The 15,532-nt window shown below is 35.2% G+C and overlaps 1 protein-coding gene across 5 annotated transcripts in view; it reads right to left on the reverse strand.

Moving 5' to 3' along the window:
* Window positions 1–748: 748 nt before the first annotated feature.
* Window positions 749–15,532, reverse strand: part of LMO3 (LIM domain only 3) — a 57,656-nt gene continuing 42,872 nt past the window's right edge. For all 5 annotated transcript variants that reach the window (XM_087855662.1, XM_045781488.2, XM_087855663.1 and 2 more), the window contains 2 exons: window positions 13,474–13,599; window positions 749–3,720 (listed from right to left, as the gene is read on the reverse strand). In XM_087855662.1, the coding sequence (XP_087711788.1) occupies window positions 3,615–3,720; window positions 13,474–13,599 (232 nt within the window). In that variant the 3' untranslated portion in view covers window positions 749–3,614. The remainder of the gene's footprint in view (window positions 3,721–13,473; window positions 13,600–15,532) is intronic.

Consider the following 15,532-nt stretch of genomic DNA (forward strand, 5'->3'; position numbering starts at 1 on the left):
AAGAAATATCTATTATAGTGTATTTAAGAAACAGTAGTAATCAAAAGGCTTTTGCTAAAATTGTATTCTGTGCTAATGGCCTATTACAATGAACATGCACGTTGTTTTTGCAACTTGCGGAAGTGAACGCTAAACATGTTTGGCCTATATCATTTCTATGAAATTGTTTGTCTATGGTGAGAGGAGCTTGCTTTAAGTGATAGTTAAAAGGAAACCACTTGTACACGGTATGTTTTACCACAGATATAATTTTCACCACCCTGTTTCATTGCAGGCACAACATCTCTTCCCAGAAAATGTAGGATTTCGTTGAGGTTTTTTGTTTTGTTTTGTCTTGTTTTAATTCATTATACAGAAAATAGGAAATTTGAAATTGAGTCTGATGACAGCAACACAGTTGCTTTCAGGAAGATCACTGGAAATTTGTGTAAATGTACAAAATTACACCCAGCGATTGCTACCTTCATTTTTGACAGTTTTATTTTCCCCACAAAAGTAAGTAACAATAAACGACCTAGCTCGGAGATCTTAAACATAACATTTGGAGAAAGCATCTGAGGTACTCTGTCTATGTGTGTTATGATTTACCTTTTGAAAGTAAGTGTCCTTATGCACTTTATTCTTTTTTTCAAGCGGACTCAATGTATGCTTTCTAGATATTATCTTAGTATTTGCCAATTAAGCTCAATCAAAGAGTATAATACCCCTTTTTATTAAAAACATAAATCCAAATATAAAAAAAAATGAATGAAAGAATCCAGCAGATATTTATTAAGCAAGATGAAAGTGAAATTACAAACACAGGTCAGCTTTTAAACTCAGCCAGCACTCTGGTGGAGCGAGGTGCCTGGTCCTTCATCATAGGCAGCCTCTCTGAGATGCGTGTTAGGAGAGGAGCTTTCACTGCTTGAGAAATCAAAGCTCCTTTGGAGGTGTCCTACTGGAGGCATCGGGCAGCAAGCTAAGTGACGTCAGGGCTACACAACACAAAGAGGAAAGGTGACGACAATTCAGGGACTTTGCGTAGTCAAGACAATTAGCTTAGTACTTCAGGTCAAAAATGCTACTGTCTATGGGCAATTAGCTATAAAATGACCCATTTCCGTCTGGTTTCACAATTTCATGGAGATTAGAGATAATCTAAAGAGATTAAGGCCTTAATCTTTAATCCAGGTGAGTAATTTTGCTTGTAGTAAAAAACATAAGAATTAATTCCTGGAGGATTTGGGAAAAGAAAAGGCAGTAAAACTTGTTTGGTCTTTGGGTGGCAAGGATAATTGAACAGTTTCCAGGAGCTAAGAGAAGTTTGTTCCCAATTTACAAGTATTTTGACATATTGATAAACATATGCAAAACCATTTAAATCTAAAAATGATTATTTGAAAAAGATACTGGCAATTACAATTTGACATCCACACGAATTCCCGACACCTCTTAATGGGGGCCCGCAGGGCTGCTTGATAAAAACCACTTTTCACGGATCCTCTGCCCCCCACCCCCACCTTTTTTTGGTTTGGGTTTTGGTTTTGGCTATGCAAGTCTTATCATGAAACAAATGTAAGACTCTAAGGCTAAAATAATAGTTATTTTGTGGGCCCCAAATAGCTATTTTGGAGATTCTTTTTTTTTTTTTTTTTGATATATCTCAAATCTGGGGGACATGTGACTTGAACACTCTTAACCATGAAGTATTTGTAAAAATACATATCATTCACTTTTCACAGAACCATTTCTTAAAAATGAGAGGCAATATCCAGATTCACATGCATGTTCATAATAAAGCTTTGTTTTAAAACAAATCCACACCAGCATTATTTTCAGTCTAATATTTTGGCCCCAAACCAAGAATTCAGGTATCACATTTAATTTTCATCTGCAATGCGTCTATTGGCCGGACAAAATATGTACGCAAATAGCACTGGGAAATAGTGTTTCCTATACAAGTGATCCAAAAAAAGAAAAAGAAAGAAAAAGAAAGAAAGAAGAAAGAAAAGAAGAAAGAAAACCCACAGCACTAAATTTGCTCTAGCAAAATATTTCACTGTGCCCGTGTCGAATTAGATTTGTTGAAAAGTAGTTCTATTACAGGGAGCAGAAGCCAAGAAGCAAAGTGTGAGCAACCCAGAAGAAGGGATCATAGTCTTGTTTTTATTTCCTTAATTGTAATTGAAATAACCGGTCTCCATAATTTGTTTCTAGAAAGCTTTCTTCTTTCTCATCTATCATGTTGGTAAGGGAATAATTTTTCACCTTTAAAAAATGGCATGACAGATTTCAGCCTTAAGTGTGATATATTCTGAGTGGGTAACTACTTAAAGAAAGCAGTAAGAGTAAGACATGTCAAAGTTTTAAAGTCTTCACTTTTGAACGTTAAAATAAGTGTCAGGTAAATACAGAAAAATATATAATCACCAGTTCTCAGTTCTTTGACAATCCCTTTGTTTCTCTTCTTCTAGAAGATTCTGTAAGCACTATGTTGCTCTGATCAAAAAAGTAAGCTCACTACTCAAATATCATCATAGCTTCAGTGTGCATTATCGTGGTTCAGTAGATTTGCACTCAAATCCTTTCAGTGCCAGAAATTTATCAAGCCATGAAGTTATTAAACCCTAAGCTCTTAGGGAGAAATCTGGGCAAAATTTGTACAAGAAATTTATCGTTTTAAAATTATCTCATAATTGTGGTAACACTTGTCTAAAGTAATCCTTTGGACAAATTTTACATGATACCCAAAGGCACTAGTTTACATAAGGGGTAAGTGGCTGAAAAAAAAAAAAACACCAAAAAAGAAAAAACAAAGCCATTGTGTAGGTAAAGAGCACACACACACACACACACAAAGGATATTAAAAGGATAACTGCTAAGCTTTAAAGTTATTCTAAAAATGGCACTTTTCACGTTGGTATAAAATGAAAGTGCTTTAAGATGAAATTTTTATGCATTTTTTAAAGCTGATCTTTAACCCCCTGAAAATCGGGGGTTATAATGAGAACACTGATAGACTAAATCATAGCGGCAATAACAGTGGATGTTGCTAAAATGCTTTGTGTGTGTCTTCATTTCTTTTTTTTTTTCCTTAGTATTTTAATGTTGATAGACTTGCTTTATCTATATGTGTATCATTAGTGAGATTTGCTCTTCAATTCTTTACTAGAAAGTTACAGCTCATTTAAAATAGCTGGTAGATACAGAAAGCATAAATATACAGTAAGTTTAAACACTGATTGTACTAAATGCAACAATACAAAGAAGCAAACAGAACACAAATGGTAACACAATAAAACTGTATTACATTTGTGCTTCAAATATTACAATACATTATATACAATAGTCGAAAATAAACATCTCATGCCAAGTGACACAAAAACGAGTAGCAAGCAAAAAAATCCAGCAATATGTACATTACTTTTTTCTTTAATAATAAACATTCAACTCTGAACTGGGGCAATTTCACTACATACAGATGCAGTCCGCCTCTTATTCCATATAACCATCCTGCTTTCCTAGATCTACGCTATTCAGTAGGTTCCTGTGTCAATTCTCATATACACGTGGAGCAAAAAAGATAAAAGAATGTAGTGCTTTGTATTCTTAATGGGGTGATGTTGATAGATCAGCGAACCTGGGGTGCATAACCTTCTTTCATTAAACCTTCTTCGTAGTCCGTCTGGCAAAGGATCATGTTATTCTTTAGGAAAAATTTGTCTCCAACGCAAAATCTGAAAATATTTTAAAAAATAAAATGTGTTAAGATCATTTCACTCCAATCTATAGATTTGGAGATTTCTTTTCCTTGTAATAATGTCACACAGTAATTCCCTGAATTTGAAAGCTTGGTTTAGAAAGTTGCCTTTATTGTCGAAATTAAACCACGTATGTCATTTAATGAAACACTGCACACAGAATTTGAAATCCTACATTTATATATAAAAAGCTTAGGAAAATCGAGGAAAACACCTTGGGCGGCAGAGGTGATTTTTATCACCACTTTGGAAAGAAAAAAAAAATTGGTCTATACTTACAGTCGTCAAAATAAAAGAAAGAATGATAATAGTATTTCCCTGTAGTGATTATAGAAGATTTCACCATTGGCCATTTATTCACTTTATTATAAAAAAGTAAGAGGCATTAAAATGTATCAAAAATTTAGAAAGTGGCCCATTTTAAAGCTTCCCATTTAAAGCTTCCTTTTACTCTCTGTTATTAAAATGTGATTAAATTCTAGTAATCTGGAAGTGATTGTTCTGAGGAAAAGTTGTTTTAGCATCAGACTCTGATGCTGGGCCATATTCCTTTGTTTGTGGGAAGTTCACCAACTATGAAATATTAAATGTCATTTCTTAGCGCTCTCCCAATTAAACGAAAGGGAGTAACCTGAATGAACTTCTTAATATTGATGTGATAAATAAACTAGTTTCCAGTAGCTAATTATGTATTTTATTCTATAAAGCATTGTTTAATGTGCAAGATTGTAGTGTTTTTAATAAGTGCTCTTTTTGTATAATTTCCCAGCGGTGACACTTTGGACACAATTAAGGTCAGAAATAAATGCTCGTGCTGTTTCCAGTACATTTAACAATAAAGTAACTCTGGGGAGATCTGTATATATTTTTAATTGTAACAATTTAACCTTCAAACAGCAGTGTCTAGTAGAGTTGACCCAGTAAAACTACTTGTAATTATACAAGTTGACCTCACTGACCTTTGATAGTGGTCTCTCTTTATCAGATAGTCAATTTCGAATGATGTTCAAGCAGAAATCTTAGTGGATAGATTAAATTGTGTAGTAAAAGCAACCCTTTAATGTTTTGTGAAGTTGAAGGTTTAAATGAGGAGCAGTTGGACTGATTTACATTTGCAAAGATTGGAATGCTAGACAAACAGTGAACCTATTTATTTTCCAACTGGGTAGCTTTGGAAATTTATCCTTATTCTAGCTAAGTAGATAGAGGGGGAAAATAGTGTAATAAAAAAAGTAGATTGAAAAGAATTAGCTTTCCTCTTAAAGGAAGATTGGTCTGTTTATTTGTGGAATTTACTTTTTTTCCCCGGGATTACTGCCTGCTGATGATGTTGATTGAAAGTACAGACTAAGTGCTGATCTTGAAATCCTGGAGTTTGCGGTCATGGCTATTGGACAGAATGAACGTTCAAGTTTGAACCTTAAGTATACCTTCTTTTTATTAGTTGTAAACTATAAACTTTAAATATTGTGCTTAAAAAGTGGTGTGTGAGTAAACGAGGTTTTGTAGATTACCCTGATCATTAAGATACGTTAAATAAAAGGAAATATTTCTTCTGTTGGACAGACCTAAGTAGCCAATTAGATACTTATCTTTTATGTGAGATTGCATAAAATAGCATATAGGATATATCTGATTACTGTTCAAAACTTTCAATTTATATTACCGTTTAAATTAATTTGAACTAATAAGCTAATGATAAAATAGCACATAAAAAGAAATTCAACAAATACTCTTGTGTTCCAGGTAATATTACTGAATTCTTTTTTTCCCCTAAAAACCAACTGAATTAGAAATACTCTTTCAGGGGCGCCTGGGTGGCACAGCGGTTAAGCGCCTGCCTTCGGCTCAGGGCGTGATCCTGGCGTTATGGGATCGAGCCCCACATCAGGCTCTTCCGCTATGAGCCTGCTTCTTCCTCTCCCGCTCCCCTTGCTTGTGTTCCCTCTCTCGCTGGCTGTCTCTATCTCTGTCAAATAAATAAATAAAATCTTTAAAAAAAAAAAAAAAAAATACTCTTTCAACTCCATATTGACTAAAATTTTGCTTCAATTTTCTAACAAGCCCCCAAATTCTATGCAGTATCAAAAAAAAAATTTTTTTTTAAAATATGCTCTACTTGGGGCTTGAACTCACAACCCAGAGATAGTCACATGCTCTACCAACTGAGCCAGTCTGGCACCCCAAATAAAAACATTTTTTTTTGGTCATGTGAAGTTATATCATTTTTACTTTCAAAAGCCTTGAAATTCAGATAATTTTTGTTTGTAGATTAATAAATTCAGTGTAATTATCATGAGAAAATCATTGAACCAAGAGCCTGGGGACCTCGTCCTGAGCCCTGATGCTACCCAATGCAAGTTATAGGGTTCATTTCATACTCTGAGTCAACTCTGTGTGGGTAAGATAAAACAGCTACATTTCTGAATTGTAGGGATGTTAAAATAAGAAATTTATCAGAGGCAGAGAGGTATAATGCAACAAATAGAGGTCAAATCCCAACCTTCCACTTAGGATATTGAAGACGAAACTTCGTTTTTCTTATCTTTAATATAAGGGACTTTTTAAAGTGTGTGGTAAAGAGTAGAAATGAAGTACATAAAGCCTTACTTCAGTGTTTGGAGTGTAGGTAATTAAAACCACCACCTTCTATAAAGCACTTACCACGTGCTAGCGCTAAGCACGCGTACGTGTGATGGCTTTTATTCCTTATGTTCAGCTGAGAAAGTAAATATTACTACTGCCTTTTTCAGATGGAAAACCTCAGGCTTCCTCCCAGAATTTTAAGAAACCTGCCAAGGCTCCATAGTTAGAACGTGTATGATAGAGGAAGGAAAGGGACTCTGGTCTCTTTGGGCTCAAGACCCATGCTTTGTGTGGAAGCAATAAAGCATAAGGCTGTGAAGTTAAGACAGGTTTTTTGTATTGTTAATATTCCTTTGCGTCACTTTAAAAAAAAGTCTACCTACCATTCAATGAGATGTTGGTAATATAAATGGGATACATCTAAAATAGTCCTACCTAAAATATTTTGTTGCTAATGTTGTCAACTGGACAAAGTACATTTTATGTGCATTTCAATTTATACTGAAAAGTCAAAACAGAACATGTGGGTGAGAAATGTCACATGCATATAACTTAAAACAGTTTTGAAAGCTATGATTAAAGCAGATTATAACTGCTTTGTGATTAGGATTGGTATACTCCTTTTTTAAACTATTTATTTATTTATTTATTTATTTATATATTTGAAAGAGAGAGAGAGAGAATGCAGGGGGAGAGGCAGAGGGAGAGGGAAGAGAGAAACCCAAGCAGACTCCAAGCTGAGCACGGAGCCCAGTGCCGGGCTCCATCTCATGACCTGAGCTGAAACCAAGAGCTGGACACTTAACCGACTGCACCACTAAGGTGCCCCTGGATCGGTGTACTCCTTTAAAATGTTCCATATATAAACATGAGGAAATTGGAGAAACAGCAATGCAGATATTAGATGTTTAACAAAATAATCGATAACTGATCTTGTGAGAAAGGCTAATTTCTAACGTTATGAGTTCCTATGAGATTTAGCATTGGCCGAAAAAATATTACAGAAGCAGTGATGGCCAGAGGATACTGTAAGTATATTAATAGGTCAGGCTGAAATTCCTGAAAATAAGTGATAATCTTCCTTGTAATCTAATCCTAATTGCTTGTGATGTAGTCAGTTCAATTAATTTTGCCTTCATTAAAAAAAAAAGTATGTTAAGGAATATAAAGATACCCAATTAGATTACTCAGTCATTTAAGCTTGCTGTTTTAATAATAATAGATTTAATTTCCAGATATTTTGGACTGATTCTAATTGCACTCATACAGTCTTAAAAACTTCAGAAGTACAGAAAGTAAATATAATTAATAAATCACCCTTATAAAATATGGGGCTTAGAGTAGTTTTAAATAGGTTATGAACAGCCTCTGCAAAGAAGCTTCCATTTGTAACCTCCTTTCACACCCTTTCTAAGAATGAAAATGTTAACTTAGTCATCTTATTTCCCTGAAGTCAGTGGCTATCAATTATAATTAGTTCCCAACTCCACAATACTTTAAAAAGGGTTGCGGGGGGGGGGGAGGGGGGAGATCCAGTCCATATTTCAAATGTCTCTATTTTCTATGTAGCATCCTCAGTTACTAAAGATGGAGATTTCAATGCTGTATTTTGTTTTCAGTAAGTGGTACTGATTATATCCCCATCGTCCCACCACTATACACTGTGAACAAATTTACACTCTTCTCCCAAACACTGTCCAGTTGTCATGACATACTTCATTCCTGGTCACCTTTCTGTGCCAACTTACACTACCCACATCCCGAATCCTGTGATAAATTATTCAAAGTCTACCTTGCTTTAACTTCATCATATCTATTCCCATTATGTCTACGCAGTCAGAAAATAAAATACCCCTCATGAAAGAGTCCGGGGCCCTCATATGAGCTCTGAGTCGAAACCAGACTGTCTGGTTTCACATTTTGAGTCTACCATTTTTTATCATTGTTTTCTGGGGCAAGTTACTTAAATTTTCTTTTCTTTTTTTTTTTTAAGATTATTTATTTTTTTATTTGACAGAGATAGATAGCCAGCGAGAGAGGGAACACAAGCAGGGGGAGTGGGAGAGGAAGAAGCAGGCTCCCAGCAGAGGAGCCCGATGTGGGACTCGATCCCGGAACGCCGGGATCACGCCCTGAGCCGAAGGCAGACGCCTAATGACTGCGCTACCCAGGCGTCCCAAGTTACTTAAATTTTCTATACGTCAGTTACTTCATCTGTAAAATGAGGGTAATAATAGGATCACATTATATTGAGATTAAATGAGCACATGTAAAACAGAACAGTGTCTGCTGTCTGATCAGCACTATATAAGAATTCTGCTATCATTATTTGTTAATAATAATTTTTTCACCTTTGCTTAAGCCGTTCCTTAACCAGGACTATTTCTCCCTTTTTTCCAACTGTTTAAATTCTAAAAATTCTTTGGTTTCCATTCCCTCCATCAATATTCCCTGACCATGCCAACTCATTCTGATCTTTCCCAAAGCTCTTATTTATTGGCGTATCATTTACTTTGGCATTTCAGATTTTCCCATGGATGGGTAACAAGTTTCCCAATCTGGACTGCGGTGCTGAGGTAAGTGCCCATGAGTTCTATTTCTTTTGAACCCTTCGGAATACCACCGTAAATTATACTACCACTTGAGGTAGGGTGGTCAGTAAATATTGGCTAAGACAGATTTATTCCAGAACTGAATAGCCTTAAATAACAAAGGTATTTTAGATAGATAATTTAAATTTGTGTTCATTTTGACTTTCATTCCTTGACTTCCTACCTTTACAATTTTACTTTCTCCTGATCCTCATGCCATTCCCTCCTTCTCCACATCCCTCCCTACCAACCTCCCTCTCTAATCTCTGAGCACTCGGAGCTACTTTTCATTTCCTGCACACATTAAATGCTTTCACACTTCCATGTCTTGCATGATGCTCCATCTGTCTGGAAAACCCTTTTCTCACTGCTCCTTGGCTTCCTCGTCTTCCCCAACCCCCACCAGACACAATTCCTACATTCCAACCAGTCCTAGGGAGTTCTGTTTTAAAACGCGGCACATCAACCCTTTGATGCTTCTCTAAGACTTCAAGAAGGACAGACCTCTCTTTTCCTCAGTATAGATCTGTTTAGCATCGATTACACTCTTCTGTGAGTCTTTGATGTCGTGTCTCTCTCCCAAAGCTCTGAATATCTCTAAGAGAGAAACTAGTTTTTTTTCGCCTCTCTTTCCAGAGCCTAGCACAGTGCTTTTATTCTTTAGTGTTACACGGTTCTATGTATTTGCGGCAACTTCATTACAAACAAATATATTCTTTCCTTTTCTTATAAAACCATCGTTTTGTTTTACAGAATTGTCTAAGGAGGAGGGGATTTAGTCACCTTTAAGAAATTAACCTATTACACAGAATTCTTCAATTCTGAGTGAGATTGAAGTTATCATCTAAGATGCTCGAAATAACATTCCTCCGCTTCTGTTAATAGAGAAAAATAACCTTAGATGTTTAATTCAGGAGTCACATCTTTAGCCATACCCTCTAAAAAGAGCGGAGAGGGTATATACAAGAAACAACCAGTCCCAAAAAGTTATTTTTACTACTACTTTTGAAACATTCAGAAATGCTTTCGATCTGAATGATCTTTTGATTTAAAAGTTAAGATGAAATGACTGCTAAATAAAATTCATAAGCATTTATAATACCACAATCTCAGATGTCAATAAAGTTTGCTTAAGGGAAAGTGCCTATAAATTACCTATTTGCTTTGTGTTTCACTTGAAAAGGTGCAATGCTATAATAATGATTTGGCTACTGAAAGTATAGGCTCATGTGGCATATGGCTTTATTGGAGAGGATTTCCCCAGCAAATGTCAAAGTAAAAAGAAAATCTCCTATGTTGAAAACCTTCTGCATTCAGAGTAACAAAATTTGTCTGCTTTGCTTGACTGATGAAGATGAGCTGACTTCTTGCATTAAAGAAGTTTGTCTTGTAGGGGCTCAAGTGACAAGACAATAACTAAGTGCTAATTGTGCATAACCAGCACTAAAGATATGCAGTCCCATTATGGCATGTAATAAATGAAGCGAACACAGAAATATATTAGGTACTTTAATAATGATACTAGAATAGTATTTTGCAGCAGTAAGAATGTGAACAGTTTTAGAGTCAAAATTTAGGAGTGTTTGTCTTACTTGACTGAGTTCTACTGAGGAGATAGACTTAATTGTGAATGCAACTTTTTATTTCAATGGTGAAATAAAATTGATATACGATTTGTAAATAGCATTAACAACCTACAATTACTTTGCATCATAATAGAATTTAGGCTGGGTTTAGCACTTGAATGATGTTTTAATTTTCTGTGTAGAACACGGATAAAATAGGGGAGCCTGCCCTAATGGAAAAATGGACAAAGGGCATAAATAGACTGTTCCCCAAAAGAAGAAATATCAAAGGGCCACTAGAAATCAAATAAATACTAATTAAAAATTATAATGGGACACCATCTTTCATCCCTCAGGGTGACAAGGATTTCTTTTTAAATAATAATTCCCAGTGTTAGAGTGAATGTAAAGGAATACATAGCTGTTACATTTCTGGTGTGAGAATAATTGGTATAACTGTTCGGGAGAGCATTTTAACAATATATAACATAAGCCTTTAAACAGTTATATGTTTTGTCCAGTTAATTGTACTCCTGTGGATTTATCCTGACACAGGCTTGAATATTGTTTGTTTATCAATATCATGTTTACAATATTATGTTGATAATATCGATAATATAAAAAGTTGAAGAAATAGCCTATACATCTGATGATAGAAGACTGATTTAACATATGAAGCTCTACTCATAAAACGAAACATAAGACTTAAGATACCTTATAAGAATTTGAAAAGCATACTATTATAAATGAAAAAGTCCAAATATCGAACATTAGGATTCTTCCCTCTTTCTTTTTCTTTAAGCTGCTCAAATGTATTATAAAATATATGCTATATATCATTCATCATACACGCATAAGAAAACATATGGCTAGCTAGACACCAAAATATTAAAATGCCTTCTTTTAGAATCGTGAGACATGGGACAATATGATTCCTTATCCCTTTCTATTTTCCAAAAATTCTACTATGAATACGTAACCTTTTATAAGTAGAAAAGCAGTAAGTGTTATTATTGCATAAAGATAACTGTATTGTGAGTGGACGCTGTTAGTGGATCAATATGACAAGTCAACAGAATATTCCAAATTTACTACTAATATATCTTTAAAATATATACATATACATGTACACATGCATATGAATGTCTGTATGAATGTGTAGATACTTATGTTCATGTGTCTGTGTCTTTACACACATACTTGCCAATTTATTTTTGGCTCAATGTCACCATCAACTGTATTAACCTGCTTTGATTCCAAAAGTTTGTTGGGAACACTCAAGGTGTTGTAAGATGACTTCTTGAATTATTTCCTGGATAAATTAGATATTGCAAGGTATACTGGGTACTACTCTGAACATCTCCATTTAACAGGACATATTATTGAGATTATCTTTTTTTTTTTTGAGATATATATATCTCGTGTAAAAACCAAGTTAGTGGAATATTACTTGGTAAAAGTAAATTATAAATATCAAGATAAAAGAATTAATTTTTTAGAACCAATTGTGCTTCTGGTATTTAATATAAATTATTTTATTTTCAAAATCTGTAAGATAGGTATTAGTGTCTCCATTGTCAGGGGGTGGAAACCAATCTCAGAGATTAAGTAATAGACTCAGGATGTCATGATGGGGCTGGAATTTGAATCCAGTTCTCCCTATAAAAATCATGTTCTCTCTACTACTCTATACAGTGCCTCATTAGAAGATGCTGCATTGAATAGTAAAGCAGAGCAAATTACAGTAACTGAGAACTTGATGCAACGAATATGTCCTGGTTATATAGTACGTCCAGGTGTTGTCACACTCACGCTGAATATATTTTCATCAACATCCATCAAGTGTACTAATTTTTTAAATGTATTTTAATGATAGGTACAGTTTCATATTCTTTTTTTTTTTTTTAAAGATTTTATTTATTTATTTGACAGAGATAGAGACAGCCAGCGAGAGAGGGAACACAAGCAGGGGGAGTGGGAGAGGAAGAAGCAGGCTCATAGCGGAGGAGCCTGATGTGGGGCTCGATCCCATAATGCCGGGATCACGCCCTGAGCCGAAGGCAGACGCTTAACCGCTGTGCCACCCAGGCGCCCCACAGTTTCATATTCTAATATCCTCTGCATTTGTCACATAAAACAGGTATCAGTAGTGTATAGCTCCCGCTGGCAATAAAAGTTATAACTTTCAAGAAGGAAAAATGGAATAAAGTGATAATGCTTTGAGATGAGAGAGTTCTCTGAGAATGACTCACCCAGCTCCCCTTTGTTGTAAGTGAGAAAACCGAGGTCAAGAGAGCTAAAATGGAGGCAAAGCCCAGCCTAGAATTTAGGTTTCTAGATTCCTTGTGCAATACTCTTCCCATGCGCCTATGCTGCCTGTCCAATGCTGGTAAGTGTTTAATTATTAGCTATATCTGGCCTCATTCCCAAAGAGACTTAAAGTAACTTAAAAAGTACATATAAAACAAGGTTAAAATTCATGCTAAGAAATCAAGAGATAGGGCAACCATAAATAGGAAAAATAAGATGAAGACACACTACCTCCTACAAATTCCTGTATATTTGCCTCAGCGCAAATGTGTTGGCTCACAGAACAAACGAGTTAAGACTTTAAGCCTACTTTTTAAAAGACAGAACATTTTAAAGATACTTTTAAAGTTTTAAAGTAAATTTTAGGGATATTTTAAACCTACTTTTTAAAATGGACAGAAAAACAATAAAGAATGAATAAGAAGAAAACTAAAGTTGGTAGCAGTGTCCTCATTTCTTATCACGTCCTGCTATAGGATGCTCTTCCTGTAGGTAGAAGCATAGTTTTAAGACCTTTCCCCTCAGTGGTTTGTTTCTGACACCCGATGAATGTTTGCAAAAACCAAAAATGCTGAGATTAATTGCTTTAAGTAATACAGATAATTCCCATCTATTAAATAAATAACTAGCAAAGAGAGGTTTGCCATTTCTTAGACACCAGAATGAAATCTGCTTACCTCTGATTACAAAGCTGACATGCAAAGCAGTCCAGGTGGTAAACGTTGTCCTTGGCCCGCATCACCATCTCAAAGGCAGGGATGAGCTTACTACAGGCGGCACAGTTTCCCGTTACACCGAAGAGCCTGGAACAACAAACATTTTTTTTCAAATTCTTACAGGGAGATCTGAGGTGAGGACTAGAGTAGGTGCCAGTATACCCTGCAAAGCTATCAATACACAATGCCTTATGATGTACACAAGCAAGTTTTATTCTCGGCAGATACATAAGTATTCTTCTCTGATACATACTCAGTTGACCTTTCTTGATGAAAATCACATCTCGTTTGAGAAGAAAAGGAAAAGACAAATACATCAGGAAGCTTACATAACCGCACACAAACAAGTCAATGGAGGTGAATTCGCAGCCAAAAAATCTTCTACTTGATAGAATATACAGTAAATAGAAATGCATCGTAACTTTGATCTTAATGCCGCGTAGTCGCCATTTTCGTTGGAAAAGAAACCCATTTGAATGACTCAGTATTTTCTGACATGTAGTTACTAGAAGGTTTGCCATTATTATTAAAATAACATTTATGAACAAGCCATTTAAATAGTCAAGAAACATTAGAGGTGCATGCACCTTATGGCCCTATACCATAGTTATAGCTATGATTATGTTATTCAAGGAGCACATTAAAGTAAATGAGGCTGTAAACTACATATAGCTCGACCAGGAGTTGAAACATAATATATTGAAAGAACCACTGGAACTGTCCAGGAAAAAGGTATTTTTAAAAATCCTATTTGTGATAGATTCCTGAAAATAGTTACTGTAATAACCTAAAAAACATAGTATAAAATAAAGTGTCTCTATAGTTTCATAATGGGAGGAAATAAAATATTTTATCCATTTGTACTGGCAATATTTAAACCAAGTTTCTTTTAAGTTGTTAATGGTGGTGAAGAGTTATTATAAATAATATTCCGTGCATAGCAGTTAATGCACTCTTTAACTAGGAAGCAAACTAGATGAAAAACACCACATCTGCCAGTTTTCTTTTTTCTCCAGCATCAGGCTGACAGGAGAAAAATATAATGGCTCTCATGGGAAAGACCAAATTAAAAGCAGTTCTAAACTAATGAATTCAAAGGTGCTATGGAGAAAACTCATTTTATTTATAAAAGTGTACTTTAAAAAACTTAGTCTTTCATTTGATTGAATTTAAGGATTACGCACAAATGTGCTGAAGTTTCTCTTCTTATACTTTCTCAATACTCCAAAGACAGGTCTTTGCTTAAGGCACACATATTCATTTTCAAGTTTATAACCATTTCCTCTTACCAGGCTAATGACAATTGTTGGAAAGAGTTGTGAGAATGGTTTTCAGGGTCTGGCAAAACGTGTAATAAACGTTCATGCTTATGTTTTTGTTAGATTGTCTCTTGAAGAACATAAGCGCCTTGAGGGTAGAAAGCATAAATGCTTTTCAAAGAGCTTGCCAGTATAACTTGTGCCCTTGATAAGAGGGGAAGGAAGGTTTATATTCAAGAAAACTAAATTCAAAATCGTTAGATGCTGTTTTCCTACAAGAATTTTAAAAACAATTTAATAAGGAGTATAACTCTAATCACCTTTGTGTTCCCGGTTTATAATCCCTATTTTAGGAAATAATTTTTCTCTGAAAAGAATATCCCACATCTGCTGGCGTCATTAAAAACGAAACCACCACAAGCTAAGGCTTTCATCCTGTTCTTTTGTAAGCAGAATTTTTCCGTCCCTTCTAACATTTCACGTTTACTTTTCAGCGCAGTTCACGCGATCCATTCAGGAGTCACATCCCTCACATGTGCCACTCGTTCCTTCTGTTCTTTCACTGTTATTTTGGAGAAATTGGGAAATCTTAAAAAGTTCCTTATTCCATGAATATAGACGCACTTGTGGATGGAGAATGTAGCCGGTAGGAGAGAACGCGGTTTTCGAGAACTCCTCGGTTTGCTTACACCTCATAAACATCCCCACACAATGCCATTTTGAAATTCTGGACATAGTTTCCCCCAATTTCAATTGCTCTC

Source organism: Ursus americanus, chromosome 25 (genome assembly GCF_024610735.1).
Source record: "Ursus americanus isolate L20-20 chromosome 25, mUrsAme1.1.p, whole genome shotgun sequence".
Classification (NCBI taxonomy): Eukaryota; Metazoa; Chordata; class Mammalia; order Carnivora; family Ursidae; genus Ursus; species Ursus americanus.